Below are 15,602 nucleotides of genomic sequence, written 5' to 3'. Positions count from 1 at the left end.
TCATAATGTGTCTGCTATCTACAAATATCACTAATCCAATTCTGAAGATCAAACATATGATTTCCACAGAAGTAACTGCAATTTGATATATAATCCCTCACCCGGTAACTCATCATTAGTCATGACATGAGCAGGGTGGGAATTTTACGGTACACCGGTATGCTAGCGTACTGGAATGAAAATATGGCTTACCAAAATAAGAAAATCAATTGGGCCTAGTACTACACACTCTTGTAATGAGCCTACCAAAAATTCTGACCGTAAGTGACTGCATCGGACTGTAGTAGGCTTATCTGCAATCTGCTTCTAAGTTACGGAGGATTAATTTGTCGTGCAGCTAGCAAAAAGCACCAACGAACAGGCTGCACACAGCTGGCTGCTAGCTCAGCGATCGTGCCTGGACCGTCACATACCTACGACTAACTGTGTATGCATCGCAAATTATTCCAACTTCACACATGAACTACACAATTGCCGACGGCAATTGCGTAGTTCATACTGTACATGTGCTCAGAATTTTCCCAGGTACCCTGCCAAACAACTGTGCGCTCATCCCCTATCTAACACCTGTTTATTAACATTTTTGGCACGTTTCCAAGAAACATTTCATGGAGTATTCCCCATGATACACGAGGCACAGTTCATACACGCAGCACAAGATATCAAGCTATGGCCATCTTTATGAAAGTAAACCTGCCACACGGCATGATTAACTAATGCTTAAAATTATTTCTATGTTCTTGTAGAAAACGTCAAGTTCGCAAAATTAGTTGTTTTTGTAGTTATGTGAGATCCGTAACAGACGAGGTGGTTAGGCTATTTGCTATACACTTAACTATGGTAGGACATTATTTTTTCCGTATTTTTGGAAAATCTAAAAAATACTTTCTTTCCCCCCTCCCCCCCCCCTGCTTAACACCAGATGTGGTCTTACGGTTTATTCATAATATGGTGTACTCGAGCCTTGTTTACATAACATTAGTTGCATGTAGCACGATATGCCAGTTTTGCGTGAATTTTTTGAAAGTGTTTTGCTGGATCTTACGTAAAATTTGAAAGGACCGAACTTACTTTTCGTACACAATTGGTAATTTCTCTACTGATTTTCAGAGTTTTTTTTACGATCTCCAGTCGATTCATTTCCTTTGATCATGTATTTGAATAACTAATACCAAGTCGAGTATTCGACACGGTATTGTCTGGTGGGAGAGTTCAACGTGATGGACAGGGATTGTAATTATTTCGATCGAACATGCATTGACTGGATTATCTGCGCCACCGCTGTCGGCTCGATATAAAGTACACTTGTGCCGCGAATCAGGAAGTTGTCACAAAAGGATAACAGAGTTCAGGTCATTGTGCTGTGCTTACCGATTCATGAATTGTGCTTACCAACTGAGAAATCTTGGCTCATGTTGGTAAGCACATTTCATCAAAAAATGAAAAAATGCTTACCAACTTTTTTTGCCAAATTCCCACCCTGGACATGAGCACCAAAACAATTAGGTGCACCTACTCACTAAACATGGTAATGTATCAATGATTGCCTTGTGAAGTTATTAATCATACAAACTTGTAACCTAAATAGTGCATAGCCCAACCTCCTAATAAATACACACATTATCAATTGCAACACACATCGCCATGTGTGGGCTACCTATCAGTAACACACTCACCTTTGATGAAACTGTGACTTATGATTGTAAAGTTATTGCAAATTGAAGAATTTGACGTTTGACCCTGTGACCTCATTAATATTCATTATATGGGCACCAAAATTAATAGAGTTTATCTAATTATTATGGCCCACCCACACACCAAGTATAACATTGATCAATCATTCCCTTGTTGAGTTATCGTGCATACAAACGAAATTCTCACACTCATATGGAATCCTTGCTGAACTCGGCACAAAACACCCCGTCATGCAGCAAATATCGCTACAAAATAAGCACATTTCGCGCTAACTCTTTTCATAACTTTCTCAGTATAGCACTCAGAAAACTCATTCTTATGTCATTTTGAATTATATAATGTCCTCTTCACAATGATGTGTCATTATTAATTACAGGTGTAAACTAAGCCCCGTACTTTTTAATCTGAAAAAGTAAAAACCACTGGGGAAAGCAGTGAAACTTTTCAAAATGTCCCTATCTCTCAATGCTTACATTGTGCTTCCTGGAAGTGTGATTGTGTAACTAATTTCTTTTCTATGCCAAAGAAAAGTTTGTTGACTCCTCTCTCTAGTGAAATTTGACTTGATTGGTCAATATTAAGGCTCGCCCTTTTTCACCAGAAAATCAAGAGCATCTTAAGAAATTTGTGAAGTCCTCCTTTACGAGGCGAATCTGAACAAAGCACAGTGTGCAGTGCTCTCACAGCAATTTCGGAGAGTGAAAACTGCAACCCTTCCTGTGCGTGCAACAGCATTTAATTCTCCGACAAAGGGCCGTTTATAGAGCAAAAGTTTCCCTATGTATACATAAACACACACACACACGCACGACATGTCAACAAAAGTTCCTTTGCTTCCAGCAAGGAACCAAAAATGGCTAAGAATGAAACTGAAAATACCTTAAAAAAAATGAACATAATAAAAAAGAAAGCAGTTGGTACAAAAATGCTGGCAATTTGGAAACAAAAAGTCTAGAGCTAATTATATTTTTCTTCTTTCATAGATTTGTGAGCTGAAGAAGTACTTTACACCATAAAGGCTCACTGTAGATTGTCTAATTATTTCACCCCAAATCTTAATGTACTGATGAAAGTAAAAAGAGATAAAAAAATGGACAAATGTCTTTGTGAATCTATTACCGATAAACTCACAATAGGGATTTGCACAATCAAAGCTATAGGGCTAACTTGAGTATATATTTGGTTTTTCTTTCGTCAGGCTATCATCCATTATGCTAGAGTGAATGCTAATACAACAGCAAGAGCACTAATTACGCTAGAGTGAATGCTAATACAACAGCAAGAGAACTAAAAGCAGAACTGCTCAATATATCTTTTTAAACTTGTTTTGTTGCAACAGTTTACAACAACTTCGTGTATGAAATTGAACAAAGTTAATGCTTTTATCTTTTCAACTTCAGATGTGTTTATCTTGGAAAACAAAAGAGCTTTTCAAAATATTTCAATAGATTTTGAATGAGTTTATCACAGACAACAGATGTAATGAATGTTAGGCAAATTGGCTAGGCATCCGTAGCACTTTAAGGTTAACAATGACGTGTACAAATTACAGAAACAAATTAAATTACTTTCGAGGAATATGACTGGATAACTATATGGTGTGAGCAGTTTGAAATTAAACGTTTTCAAAGGTTGATGAAAATCACATAGTATTCCATTACTGCTAGCATGCATTTATCACCTTCTTGGACCTCACAATTTATGGCTTTTAATTTTTAATTAATTTTAATTTTACCAGAACTTAATATACCATGTGTTACTGATTCATCTTTAACAGTAACATTGTTTGATTTCTTAAAAAGTGTTAGTTTTTCAAGTTGAATTTGATCATGATTGAGATTTTAATTCTTTACCAGCCGAGATATTTGTATGCACATTTGCATATTGACAAGAAACATGAGAACATATCTTCAAGTTGTAACGAGTGTTACCAGGATACTGTTACTGTTTAAAGCAGCATTTTGCGTTGTGTCGCCGTTTCCCACTTTTTTGACAAGTCCATCAAGTTTCTTACATATATCAATCACAAAACAGAAAACTAAGATATTAGCCAAGTTTTTTCCCTGCCAAAAGCATAAATTGGCGAGTAATTAGGGGCATTCGCAGATAATGAGAAAAGTGTCCACCGACAAATTACACATTTAATAATAATCGCATACAGTTCCCCCAACCCACTAGTTTGAATTCAACCAATCAGACATGCAGGTTAAATTATGAGCCGTTGCTAAAATTTGGATCCCAACGGAAAATATCTTCGAGAAAAACAAGTTGAAATGTGTAAATTTTTCGACTTTTATGCCACCATTTGAAGTAAGATTTGAATAGATAAGCTAGTTATGTATGTCATTATGGTATCGCGCAATCAGTTGAGGTTGAGAAAAACCATAGAAAAGGACGCAAAATGCTGCTTTAAGCGTATGGAAGAATACTTGATAACATTTAACTTTTTGAAGTCGATGCTCATGAAGAATGTATGCCCGTCATCATGATTCACAAGATCGTCTAAGTAGTTCTAGTTTACCCACATTTCTCAAGAAATGTGGCGCCCAATTTTGGATTCAGTCGTAAGTACTTACCATCCACTCGCTGACAATGACATCAACTTTTTCAGGTAACGTGATATCCTATCGAAAACAAAAGTCAAAACTACAGTATGAAAGGTTTCCGGAAAGGAAATGGGGCGGTATTAAAGAACTTAGCATGCATAGAACTTAGCATGCATAGAACACTTAGCATGCATGCGGATGTGTGACCTGATTAACTCACAGACAGCATTGCAAGGGTCATACCTGTACCGCGTAAGATTTGTCACAAAGGGTTCAACATTTTTGAGTAGTTTAATGAGAACTTTATTTCAGAATACATAAAAAAATATGTCTTCTGCCTTGCACGCATTTATTTTCGTTATAAATTTACACTTGTGGATTTTTTTAAGCCAACTTATACTACCCCTATCAACATAATGCTTTAGCTACATGGAATTTAAAGACAAGTTAACTACTTAATATTATCAACATAAACTAATTTAATTGTACCATGTACAACTTTACTTTTCCTTTGATAATTTCATCCTACCTGTTGAATGTTTTTCTTCTGACACTGACAAATAGTGCAGAACCTAAGATTTTAGTAAAAACAACCTTTTTAAGAAATGATGGTCTGCCGTCGCAGGCGAAAGGATGTATACCAACGAAGTCTTTGGCTTTGAGTACAGCATTTCTGTATGTTGCCGTGTTGGACGAATCGTAATAGTGCTTATCGACTTTGCGATCTGCTACAAAGTCATTGCCAACTTTGCAATCCACGGTCCCCCTCACAATTTTGCAAAGGTCAGTTAAAGTGACTCCATAGTTTTCCCTTTCAGGAAACCAAAGAGGAAGAACTTGATAGGGAAGGGTTAATGAAAGACTTATATTTTTGTCCATCTAGAGGAATTACTTATATAATTTGTTCTGCAGATATAAATTGAACCAACATTTCTGGTCCTTTTGCTGACTGGAATTGAGGGCAAAGTTTTAATCAGTTCATTTGAGTCTCTTAATCATGATATACTGTATAACTTAACGTTATTTTACTATTACTTGGCTGATAAGTAACTTGTAGGTACCTCTACTCTTCCTCGGATAACTTTAATTCTGTCCGCCATCTTGTTTGCTCTGATGACTTCATTTGCCTTTTCGGCCACAGAGCTTGCTTCAACAGCACAGACTGGGTGAGACAAAGAAAAAGTAGCAGTATAATCCAGGGATATGGTAGCATTCCTTATTATGTTCAGATGTGGTAAATGAAGTAGGTTGGGTTGGCCACTGACTTCCCTTCAAAATGGAGGATAGGTCCAGAGATTGTAGAGTGCCAGGCCGACCCTCCCCCACCCCCTCGACAATTATGTCACTAGACCCCCTTCTTCTACTCTTCATATTTCTTGAAGTGTATTACAAATGCTCTTTACCATATATTCCCCGGCCCCCCCATCTTTTCCCGGGCCCTTAATTGATCCTGGGCTATAGGGCAGTAGCCTCCATGACCCCTGGCCCCATCTAGTCAGACAACTACATGTCATCTCAAGGAGATGACATGGGCCACTAGTCATGAAGCATATGTGTCAAAGCTTGTGGGAAACCATGCAGGTTACATATTTCACAATGTTAGTTTTGCTAAATGTACAGAATAAGTACAATTGAAGCTGAGGAAGATTATATTAAAGTGTTTAGAAAACCAAGTGGGTGATCATGCCAGATGGAGGACTGTGCATTGTGCGTATTGATGGACTGTCCGGCCTAATGCCGGACGTCTGGCATTAGGATTCCATCTACATGATTTAGTTATCACTAAGAGGGAATATTTCACCAATATCAATTTCTATAATCTTTACCTTTCTTGGCACCAGCTTGAACACAGAAACAGCTTAGGATACCTGCAATCAGCAAAAAAGGAGGATTTTCGTTAAAATACTCATGTATTGCAAATGAAAAAAAACCAGCTTCATATAATATTAGATTAAATTTGACCCTGAAACCATCAAACAGAATCCAAAACAAAAGGAAAGAACAACCACACCTACCCTGTAAAACTTCAATCATGCACACACATACACACGCACAAAAACAATCTGGTTTCACCACCCCCGCAAGTCAGTTAAAGTTACTTTCAGCTCAGAAAAGGTAAATTAAAAAACTTTTATTCGGTAAAATCACTTTGTAGGGGAAAAATAGGACTTTTTATTACTTTGTTAGTTCTGCTTTATTTATTGTTTTACACAGGTAATTGAAGATATTAAAGCACGCTAGGGCATTTGTTGATAAACCCTAGCCTATACATGCTATGAGGGGAAGCCAAAGGGAATTTAGGGTAAATTAATTGTTAGGTTTGTGTTAAATATCCTTATATCCTTTACACCTACTGGGACCTACTAGGGTGGGGCAGGGGCAAATGAGGTGAGTGGGTGGGCCATGTATGGGAGTGGAGGGACTGCGGCCCTCCTAGTTAGTATTTTATACGTATATTCACAGTGCCTCAATATTCTTTGTTTAAACATTGGGGCACTGATATAGGGGCTAACCATGAGACTGATAGGCCTACATAGACATAATAAATATGATTATGAAACCCTAGTTTCACATTACACTGCTACACTGTTCAAGCAGGTTAAATTTAAGGAGCTCTCTACGTTTATTGTTATTCAAACAACACTCGTGAAAACCAAAACAAACTCACGGTAATTGTGCATATATGTGACGAGCGCAGTTAAACTAAACCTTGTGTTCTTTTTGAACGCAGAGCAAATTTTGGCGCCTTGGAAAACTGGGGCAAAAGTTAGGCAAGCTAGGTGACATCAGTACTCTTCTTATCTCCCACTCTGGCAGCTCACCATCACAGTTAAGAAAATGATCTTTCTCCCTGCTGACGACAAGTTCAAATTTACAGCTATATCTACTTGGCTCTATTGTGTGGAATCAATGAAGTGTATATAAATTGTGAAGCTTAATTGTGCAATTTTAATAGACCTTGATGCTTTCTAGTGGAATGTACACACAGGCCAAACCGAAATGTGAAATCGTGCAGATAAATGGCGGATAAAGCTAGCTAGGCCAGACGCGCTGGAAAATTGTTCACACAGTGTATCTAAATTGTTTTAACCCACAGCTTAGCCATATATGGTTGGGTTGGACATGTGCCCCATTAGCGTAGGGCAGGAAATATGCTATGGCCATTCCTACAATAAGTGCATAGAATCCTAAGGTTGCACGCTACAGACTAAAGTAATTATATGATCATTTCAGTAAAATACTGAAATAGCGCATTATTGTCCAGAGCTCACATTATCGTAGGCCTACTTTCATTTAGGAAGTGGAATCTCAGGTGGGCACTCTCCCCCCTCCCTCCCCCCCAGACTACCACCCTACATCATATCATGGCAACGAGGGATATCCAACTGGGGGCTTGATACCTGGTTAAATAGGTTTGCAAGGTTCTGTGGCATCTGCCTGATGCCCCCAGATAAGAAATGGCTACAGAATTGAGATGGGCATCAACTGAGGGCCAGTTGGTTGGGTGCCAGGCCTGTAACCCAGAGGTCACTGGTTCTGAGACAAATCCCATTCTAGGCATAAATTTCTTTGCTCTTTTTCCAATAAGAACTCCTAATGAGAAGTTGTTACATATCTCACCAGTGCCTGCTCCAATGTCTGCTACGACTTTCCCAGAAATTGCACCAAAACTTTTAAGAATGGCAAGTCTGTGAATAAAAATGTAGTGATAAAGCTTTATATTAAAGTAAACAACCGGGCCAGGTTTTACTGATAAGTCTTCTTTTTTTTTTCTCCCTCAATAATTTGAAACACAAAAGGGTTACAAAAATTGTTTCCAATCATCACTACAAATAAAACTTGTATTTGATTTATCAAGGGAGGAATTCTTGAAAACAATATTGTGCTCTCCATCATTTCTATAGATTAGTTAGAATAGTTGTAGTCTATTTATCTTGCAGTCATTATCATATTTCATATCATTTGTTTGGGTAGAGACTAATCTGGGAAAAGCTAACCCTGTATTTCTGTGTAATGATTATGGCTTACTAGCACCAGAAATACCTCCAAGACGGCAGGCATTTCAGTGTACATTATTTTATTTATTTGTTTTGCCACAAAAGTACAAAGTGGAGGGAAGTCTCCCATAAAGCTTACAAGCTTCACAATGTGGAAGACTCCCTTAAGAAAAAAAAGAAAAAAAAATATATATATGTATAAATACACATAAATATAAATACAAATTGAATGTTCAATATATATATATATACTGTAAATTAAATATTCAATGTATATTCAAATTACATGCCACGAAAGTGTCCATTAGCTATAGGTTGCATCTAAAAACCCGCCGTTTGTACTGAACGGCAGGTTTTTCCAGTTGGTTTAGCTGAGTGATCAGTCCCATCTTTTCACACCTCAGTTGAGCTGCCTATTCGCCTATTATGCAACTCTTCACACAGCTAGTAGCCAAATCACTATCAAGTCAAGGAAGACATGGCAAGGTGTGAACTAATCAACTCTTCTAAACTAATCAGTCTGTTTGCAGAAGAGATAAAGTTTCATTTAGTTGAGGTCAAGAGAGCTGAAAAATGCAACATATGGCTAATGGACTAATTCTTGTCATGTGTTGTTCAATATATATAACATTAAATCCTCTATCATTCATCCAGCATAATTCATGACTCATAATTAATGACTATACACATTCATTGGGCTACCAGGTTAAAAGAAAAAGCAAGTCATACTATTCATCTGTAGCATGCTGAATTTGGGATTAGTGTCCTCCCTATATTTACTGAGTGGCATAAATTAGCAACGATGGTCACTATTCACCTGGCAGTCTCATTACAGTCTTGACTCTTACAGTATATGCACTGAACTTCATAGACGAATAGGTAAATGGGAACACCTTTTGCAATACCTGTATGTATTGGTTCTCGAAACATCTTTGATCATATCCATATGAATACTGAGATCTTCATAACTCCTGAATATGAGAAATAAACCAACAGTATGTTCACTATTGAAAATCATGATTAAGAATGTAGGGCTAGGCCCAGGTAGCTAGGGTGGCCACCGACATGGCATCAAAATGGCCAGGCACATCCAGAAGAACTGAGAGCCAGGTCAGGCCCTAGGAAACATTATGTCTACTGGGCCCTGTTTTGTACTAGCTTTTCCTTTGTCCTGAAGGGTGTTTTGAAATAGGAATACATTGCAATTCATCTCATCTTTTTCCCAGACCACCTCCACTTCACCCAAGCTCTGAAATTGACCCCTTCGCAGCCCAGGGCTGTATCCCCTTCCCCGCCCTTCCCCTTCTTCCGCATCAGAGTGGTACACATCAACACCTCAAGGAATGACATGACACGATGGGCTGCTAACCATGAACCATGTTTCACAGCTTCTGAGAGGCTTAGTTTACATTTATACAGGTCTATAAAATGAACAGAAAATGAATAAGTACAGTTTCAATACATTTAATTTAAACTGGAAAATTGGAAATGTAATGAAATTGTATTTGGTTTGCACAGTGCATAGGTAATGTGTATACATATACATTCACATAGAAAGCCAGTGCAGTACACCCTCAAGTAGAGTTTAAAATTGTGCAATGGTACGATACTGTCATTGTTGAACATAGGTTGTTTAGGATTGCTTTAAACTGACTTTCGAAGTCTAGGAAATGCAGGATATACGTATGACCGGCAAAAGGTCATGGAGAATGAGGACGATACACTGAACTGTCAGACTGTCCAACCTAAATTGTGGATATCTGGCCACCCTAGTAGGCCTATTGCTGACAATCACAAGAAATTGTAATGAAACTGAGCCTAGCCGATGTCTCACCTAAAATACTGTCTGTCATTCAAGTCATCTTCTTCTGAATTTGAGCATATCTTCTGTCTGAAGAGGAGAAAGTAAAACAAACTTAATAGAAACTAATGCATGTCAAGGGAAGTTCCCTTACAGCTACGGTTGTAATAATTTATAGACACATCTATGATCTAACATTATTTATCGTTACTAGTCATATTATCGTTAGTCATACATTTCGCTTTTGTTTCTTATAGGAAACTCACCTCTTAGAGTTAGAGACTTGACTTTCTCGACCATCTACAGCAATGTTCGGAATAAGTTTCTGTGAATCATTATGGCTCATGATGACAAAAATGCCGTACCATCAAAAATAAATTCCTCGTGAAAAAAATTGAATAAGGCTTCTGTGCAACAGTTAACTAAGCTGAGGCTAAGCACGTATCCTAGCGCAAGCTGCTATTGTGAATGCTATCTATCTAGTGATTCTGGTCGAACGTTACATAGCCTAGGCATAGTTATGAATATGACTGCAGTTACACAACATTGTGTAATGTGGTGATTTCGTTTGAATATATTGTTTGAAATTGGTGAAGATCTTGCTTTTTTGTAATTTAAATGAAACTGACGAGACAGGGGTCTATTCGCTTTCAATTAATCTCCCTGCAACTTCTGAACGACTAACCTAGGTTCATAGTGTAGCGCAACTACTTCGTATACTAAAACCAATACGGTGGTACCGATCTATAAAAGAACTTATCGCTTCTGCAGGTCAATGAATCTGACGTTAATGAAAACCTTAGTGAAAGTTAGCCATATGGTTAGAAGACGGTGAATCGGGTTTGTAGGATTCTCTTCTCGGCCCTTTGGCTAAGATCATATGAAGCAGTACGTTCCCCTTCTAGTGGAATCGTGATACACACCTGACGATAATCACAGTCCAGTGGCGCAGGAAGCGTAATTTTTTTTCCTAGGAGGGTTAGGGGTAATTATCATATATAGGCGTATCCAAACCATCGCGCTTGCGTGTTACTCGTATAAAGTTTATAGCTAGTAGTAGTAGTCGTACATACAGTGTGTGCGACGCGATTCACGTTTTGCACACATATATACGTATATGCGTTCGTGCAACAATGGAGACCTGTTCGACTGACAAGCCTTGCGCCAATCTTCAGCTGGAATCTCGCCCTAGATGTAAAGTTACTCGATACAATTGCATTTACTAAAGTAATTCTCTCACCCAGATTTTAGACACAATGTACGGATTTCATCTGTCGTCATCATTGTGCGCGACTGACATTAATTTAATGATTTGGTTAATGTTAATCGGCTAGCCTACATTACATGTATTTCTAGCTTCACGGTAAACTTTAATGTTACGGTAAAGTGTAACATGTACATGGTACTAATATAGTAGGCCTACATACAAACTTAAGCCTGCTTTTATGAACTATCAGTCATTCGGTACTTTATCTGCTTTGCATCATTGTTTAATTGTACTAATGAAAAATAATTATGTGATGATATTGAGGGTGACGAAGTGACGATTTGATCGCGCTTTAATTTGTATTTCTTTCACTTATTTTCTTCAATTCTCACTTGGTAATCCTTGGCCAAAAAGGCAAACTGCATTGTAAAACTGTACAGCGGAGATCTATTGCGTTGTACAACGTACATACTGCCCACGTACACCCGGCCCAAACATGTGTATTACAGCGAGCAATGAGTAACGAGTGTCTATGGGTAACACGCATGCGCTAGGGTTTGGATACGCCTATATATGATAATTACCCCTAACCCTCCTAGGAAAAAAAATTACGCGCGCAGGAAGGTACTTTTTAGTGGGGGGGGGGGTGTGGCTGTGAACTGACACTGAAATTATTTCCTCGATTCTGATTGGCTGATCAAAACCGGAACGGTAGTCTGCGTTTATCAATGAATGTATGTGACACTGTTACAGTGTTAGTGTTGATCCTCATGGGCCGCATCATGTCAAAAATACGTGTGTAGGGATACAGGCCAAGTTAAAGTCTGTAGGCCTAAGTGTGCCTATACATGTAGATAAAATGTTAGGCTTTCCAGTTATCGAGAGCTACTGTAAGGACGGTAGGGCCTATATTAGTGAATTTGAGATCTCGAACTATTACGAATACGTATATACGGTTAATGCAGGCCTACTAGGTCACCATGAACAAGAACTTCTAATGGTGCCGGTAAACATCTGTGTTTCCGTACGAATAGGTTTTACCGTTATAAGGCTTTATACAACACCTAATTATATTCCGGCCATTTGATTGGTCAATTGCTCGTCGATTGCATGCAAAATCCGCTCTATTGCACGCTACGAAAAAGAACCATGTGGTATACTTTTTTGATAGCACTTTTTTCAATGGTAAGAGAGCAGAGAACCTGTCTGTACAAAACCATCTGTTGCATGAGTGCATTTTACATCCAATTATATCCAAATTTGAAGGTGTTGTATAAAACAAATAATGAATGGTTTCCATTCGTGCAATAGTGCAAATATTTCATTCGTTGAAAGATGTAATTTGTGGAACATTCCATCTTTCAACTCTTGCTTACTAATGGCCACAAACTCATGTATAATACCAGACTCTGACGCTGTACTGTTGAGTTAATGAATGTAGACGGTAACATGGTCAATGGACTGAGATATATAATGTTAGTTATGCCAAATTTGTGGATGTACTAAAATAGTGGAAATAAAGTCGAAAATTCTTAATATTGAAAAAATATATTCCAGCTGGTTGCAAATAAAATTGCTGAAATTTAAATTTCATAAAAGAAAATACTGTTCTTTTAGCTATTAAGTACGCGACAAACTGCCATAGGACAAAACAGCAAGGGTGAAATGACTAGGAAAATATCAGGCATTCATGACTAACAATTATATATAGCCTCAATATTTAGACACAAATCATTAAACATTTGTTTTCATCTCATTTCTCCTTCTGTCTTATTGTTCTGTGTTATTTTCAGAGTATACATCCAACATGGCGATTAATCAGCGGCGTTCCTTGGCGGTGAAATTCATTTGCATGACAATCATCGCCGCAGCATCATCTAACAAGGGTTAGTTTTGTCGGGGTATTTTTTTTCAGTCTACCGGAAGTGACGAAGTCATACAGTTTCTTCCGTATTCGGAACTTTAAATGTTAAATATAGCTTTCCATAAACAGCTGAGGATTACACGACTTGATTTGTCTTCTATTGGGCACGAACGATGAAGAGAGGAGGGGCAGGAGATTCGTATAGGCATATGTAATCTTCTGTATATGGCTAATACATTCAGGGATATGTAATCTTATGTATATGGCTAATACATTCAGGGATATGTAATCTTATGTATATGGCTAATAAATTCATGTTACCTTGTAACCCGTTGATTTAAACAGTATTCCTTCAGAGATGATATTAACCTCCGATACATTGTTTCTTCGATACGTAATAGGTGCAGAGGACAGTTTCCTGTACCTTACAGTCGAACCAACAGATCAAACTATCCTCATAAATTTAGCGAGAGAAGTAAACTTTCCCTGCACCGTGGAAGGTTCACCTACCCCGGAGATAACCTGGATGCACAATGGACAAAATATTACAAATGATGGGCAATATCAAATCCACGAGAATGGGGCTTTAACAATACGAGAACTTAATAAACAGAATGATGGAGATACTTTTATCTGCATCGTTGGCAATGATTTCGGGAAGATAATCAGCAATAATGCCACACTCAGCATAGCCTGTAAGTATTAGTTATGATTAAATGGATAATTAAACTGAACTTCTCCTTCTCCTTTAACTGCCTCCTACTTCTGATTTTCTATTTTGTGTTTGTTTAACAGATATTGATGAATTGTCCATCACGAGTCAACTTATTATTGTTGAAGAGCAGGAGTCTTCAGGTGTTTGCTTGGATTGTCATCCACCCGATGCCCATCCAGGTTAGTTAGATATTTAGGATAAACTAAACTTCATACGTTCTTTGTTTATCCTTAGTTCCTTTCTTTTGGGGGGGGGGGGGAATTACACTTTATCATTTCTCAAGTCCAAATCTATAAGATAATTGAAATTTTAAAGTAACGAAGTTGCCAGATTGCGACAGACATATACCGTCTTCGAAAATCAACGAATAAATAAAGTACCCTAAAATGAAATGGAAGGAAGAACAAACTTTCATCTTGATAACTAATACAGGCTGATTTAACCTCCCACATCATCACGGTTGTATTGATTATATGAAAGACTGGTTTACACGTTACATTAGTCCTGGTAGCTTCGTCATTGTCTATGACGTCATATATATATTAGTCGCGGCGTAGCGTATATACGACTTATACATCTTAAATATATATGATTTTAAAGGATAGATGTGTCTCACAAAGAAGAAATGACAAGTTGGGAGACGCCGAACTACAAAAGGACTCGTTTACCTGTAGGAACGTTTAATTTTCTGTTTTATTTACCAAATGTTGCTTAAATTGAATAGGAATCAGTGCCATCTGGACTGTGGGAACAATGGGAAACGTACCTCAAGATGAACGGAGAGTTATAATGGGAGATGGAAGACTTTGTTTTGCCTATTTGGAGAAAAGCGATGCTGGCGAATATCAGTGTTCAGTGGCAAGTAGTTTCGACAATGAAGGTGCTCTGTTTCTAACTTACAAGCGAAATCCAATACGAAGCAGGCTAAGTGTAACAGGTAAGGATATCATCAGGCTGGAACGGTCTAGATATGTTTGACATAAGAAAAAATCTAACTAAGGAGACACAGAAACAACCATCACCATTGGTCAATATGTGATAGAGAGATAACTGTGATGATTCCCCGAACAGCTAAGAAATATTCTATACCATTTGAGGGTGATATATCAAAGGTTTAATGTTCTTTGACTCATAAGGAGGAAGACTTGTTCAAGTCTAAAATATGACATCATCCAGCCACTTGCGTTGCATTTTATTTATGTTTGGATTCGTTTATGAAAATGTTTATTTTCTCTAATGGAGATGAGTTTTGGAAAGGCTGAATCGAAAACGTTTTAACTCCGAGCATGACATAATGATGCCAAATTGAAGTTTTTAATGTCAACACTGGTAAAATTCAGTCCAGTGTGAAAATGTCCACAACAACAAAAAAACCGGGGGGGGGGGGAAGTAAAATGTTTCAGATTTTTGCTCATGGCACAATGATATCACGGATTTACAAAATGACAGTCCCCAGACAAAACAAAGCAAATACTTAATTTAACTGTTTGATCTTAAAAGGTGTTAGCCCTACGTAATGGTACACCGGGTAACGGTGTATTAACACTCTCGATGCTTGCATCAGTTCATACTGCTAACGGTTTTAATTGTTTGAGGGTGTGACTTAAATATACAACTGTTCACAGCTTTGTCATTTTCAACGCTTACGTCGTTCTCCGACCACAGATGGAAATACACCTCAAAGTCTTTCGAAAGTTGATTTACCTCAAAGTATCACGGTAAAAAGAGGGCAAATTGCAACAATGGAGTGCTTCTTTTTTGGGAGGTAAGAAATGC

The 15,602-nt window shown here is 37.9% G+C and overlaps 2 protein-coding genes across 4 annotated transcripts in view; one reads left to right on the top strand and one right to left on the bottom strand.

Annotated features, from left to right (window-relative positions):
• Nucleotides 1-10,993, bottom strand: part of LOC139960798 (protein arginine N-methyltransferase 6-like) — a 33,510-nt gene extending 22,517 nt beyond the window's left edge. The window contains exons 1-7 of the mRNA XM_071959362.1: nt 10,307-10,993; nt 10,074-10,130; nt 9,145-9,210; nt 7,863-7,930; nt 6,068-6,109; nt 5,303-5,403; nt 4,272-4,319 (exon numbers count right to left, since the gene is read on the bottom strand). Coding sequence (XP_071815463.1) covers nt 4,272-4,319; nt 5,303-5,403; nt 6,068-6,109; nt 7,863-7,930; nt 9,145-9,210; nt 10,074-10,130; nt 10,307-10,386 — 462 coding nt within the window. The 5' untranslated portion in view covers nt 10,387-10,993. The remainder of the gene's footprint in view (nt 1-4,271; nt 4,320-5,302; nt 5,404-6,067; nt 6,110-7,862; nt 7,931-9,144; nt 9,211-10,073; nt 10,131-10,306) is intronic.
• Nucleotides 1-15,602, top strand: part of LOC139960797 (contactin-5-like) — a 40,107-nt gene that overhangs the window by 18,278 nt on the left and 6,227 nt on the right. For all 3 annotated transcript variants that reach the window (XM_071959361.1, XM_071959360.1, XM_071959359.1), the window contains exons 2-6: nt 13,041-13,133; nt 13,513-13,806; nt 13,907-14,005; nt 14,551-14,763; nt 15,492-15,591. In XM_071959361.1, coding sequence (XP_071815462.1) covers nt 13,055-13,133; nt 13,513-13,806; nt 13,907-14,005; nt 14,551-14,763; nt 15,492-15,591 — 785 coding nt within the window. In that variant the 5' untranslated portion in view covers nt 13,041-13,054. The remainder of the gene's footprint in view (nt 1-13,040; nt 13,134-13,512; nt 13,807-13,906; nt 14,006-14,550; nt 14,764-15,491; nt 15,592-15,602) is intronic.

This window comes from Apostichopus japonicus, chromosome 20 (assembly GCF_037975245.1).
Source record: "Apostichopus japonicus isolate 1M-3 chromosome 20, ASM3797524v1, whole genome shotgun sequence".
Taxonomy (NCBI): domain Eukaryota; kingdom Metazoa; phylum Echinodermata; class Holothuroidea; order Aspidochirotida; family Stichopodidae; genus Apostichopus; species Apostichopus japonicus.
Note: the sequence above shows the minus strand (reverse complement) of the source record. Positions and strands in the feature narration are given on the sequence as shown.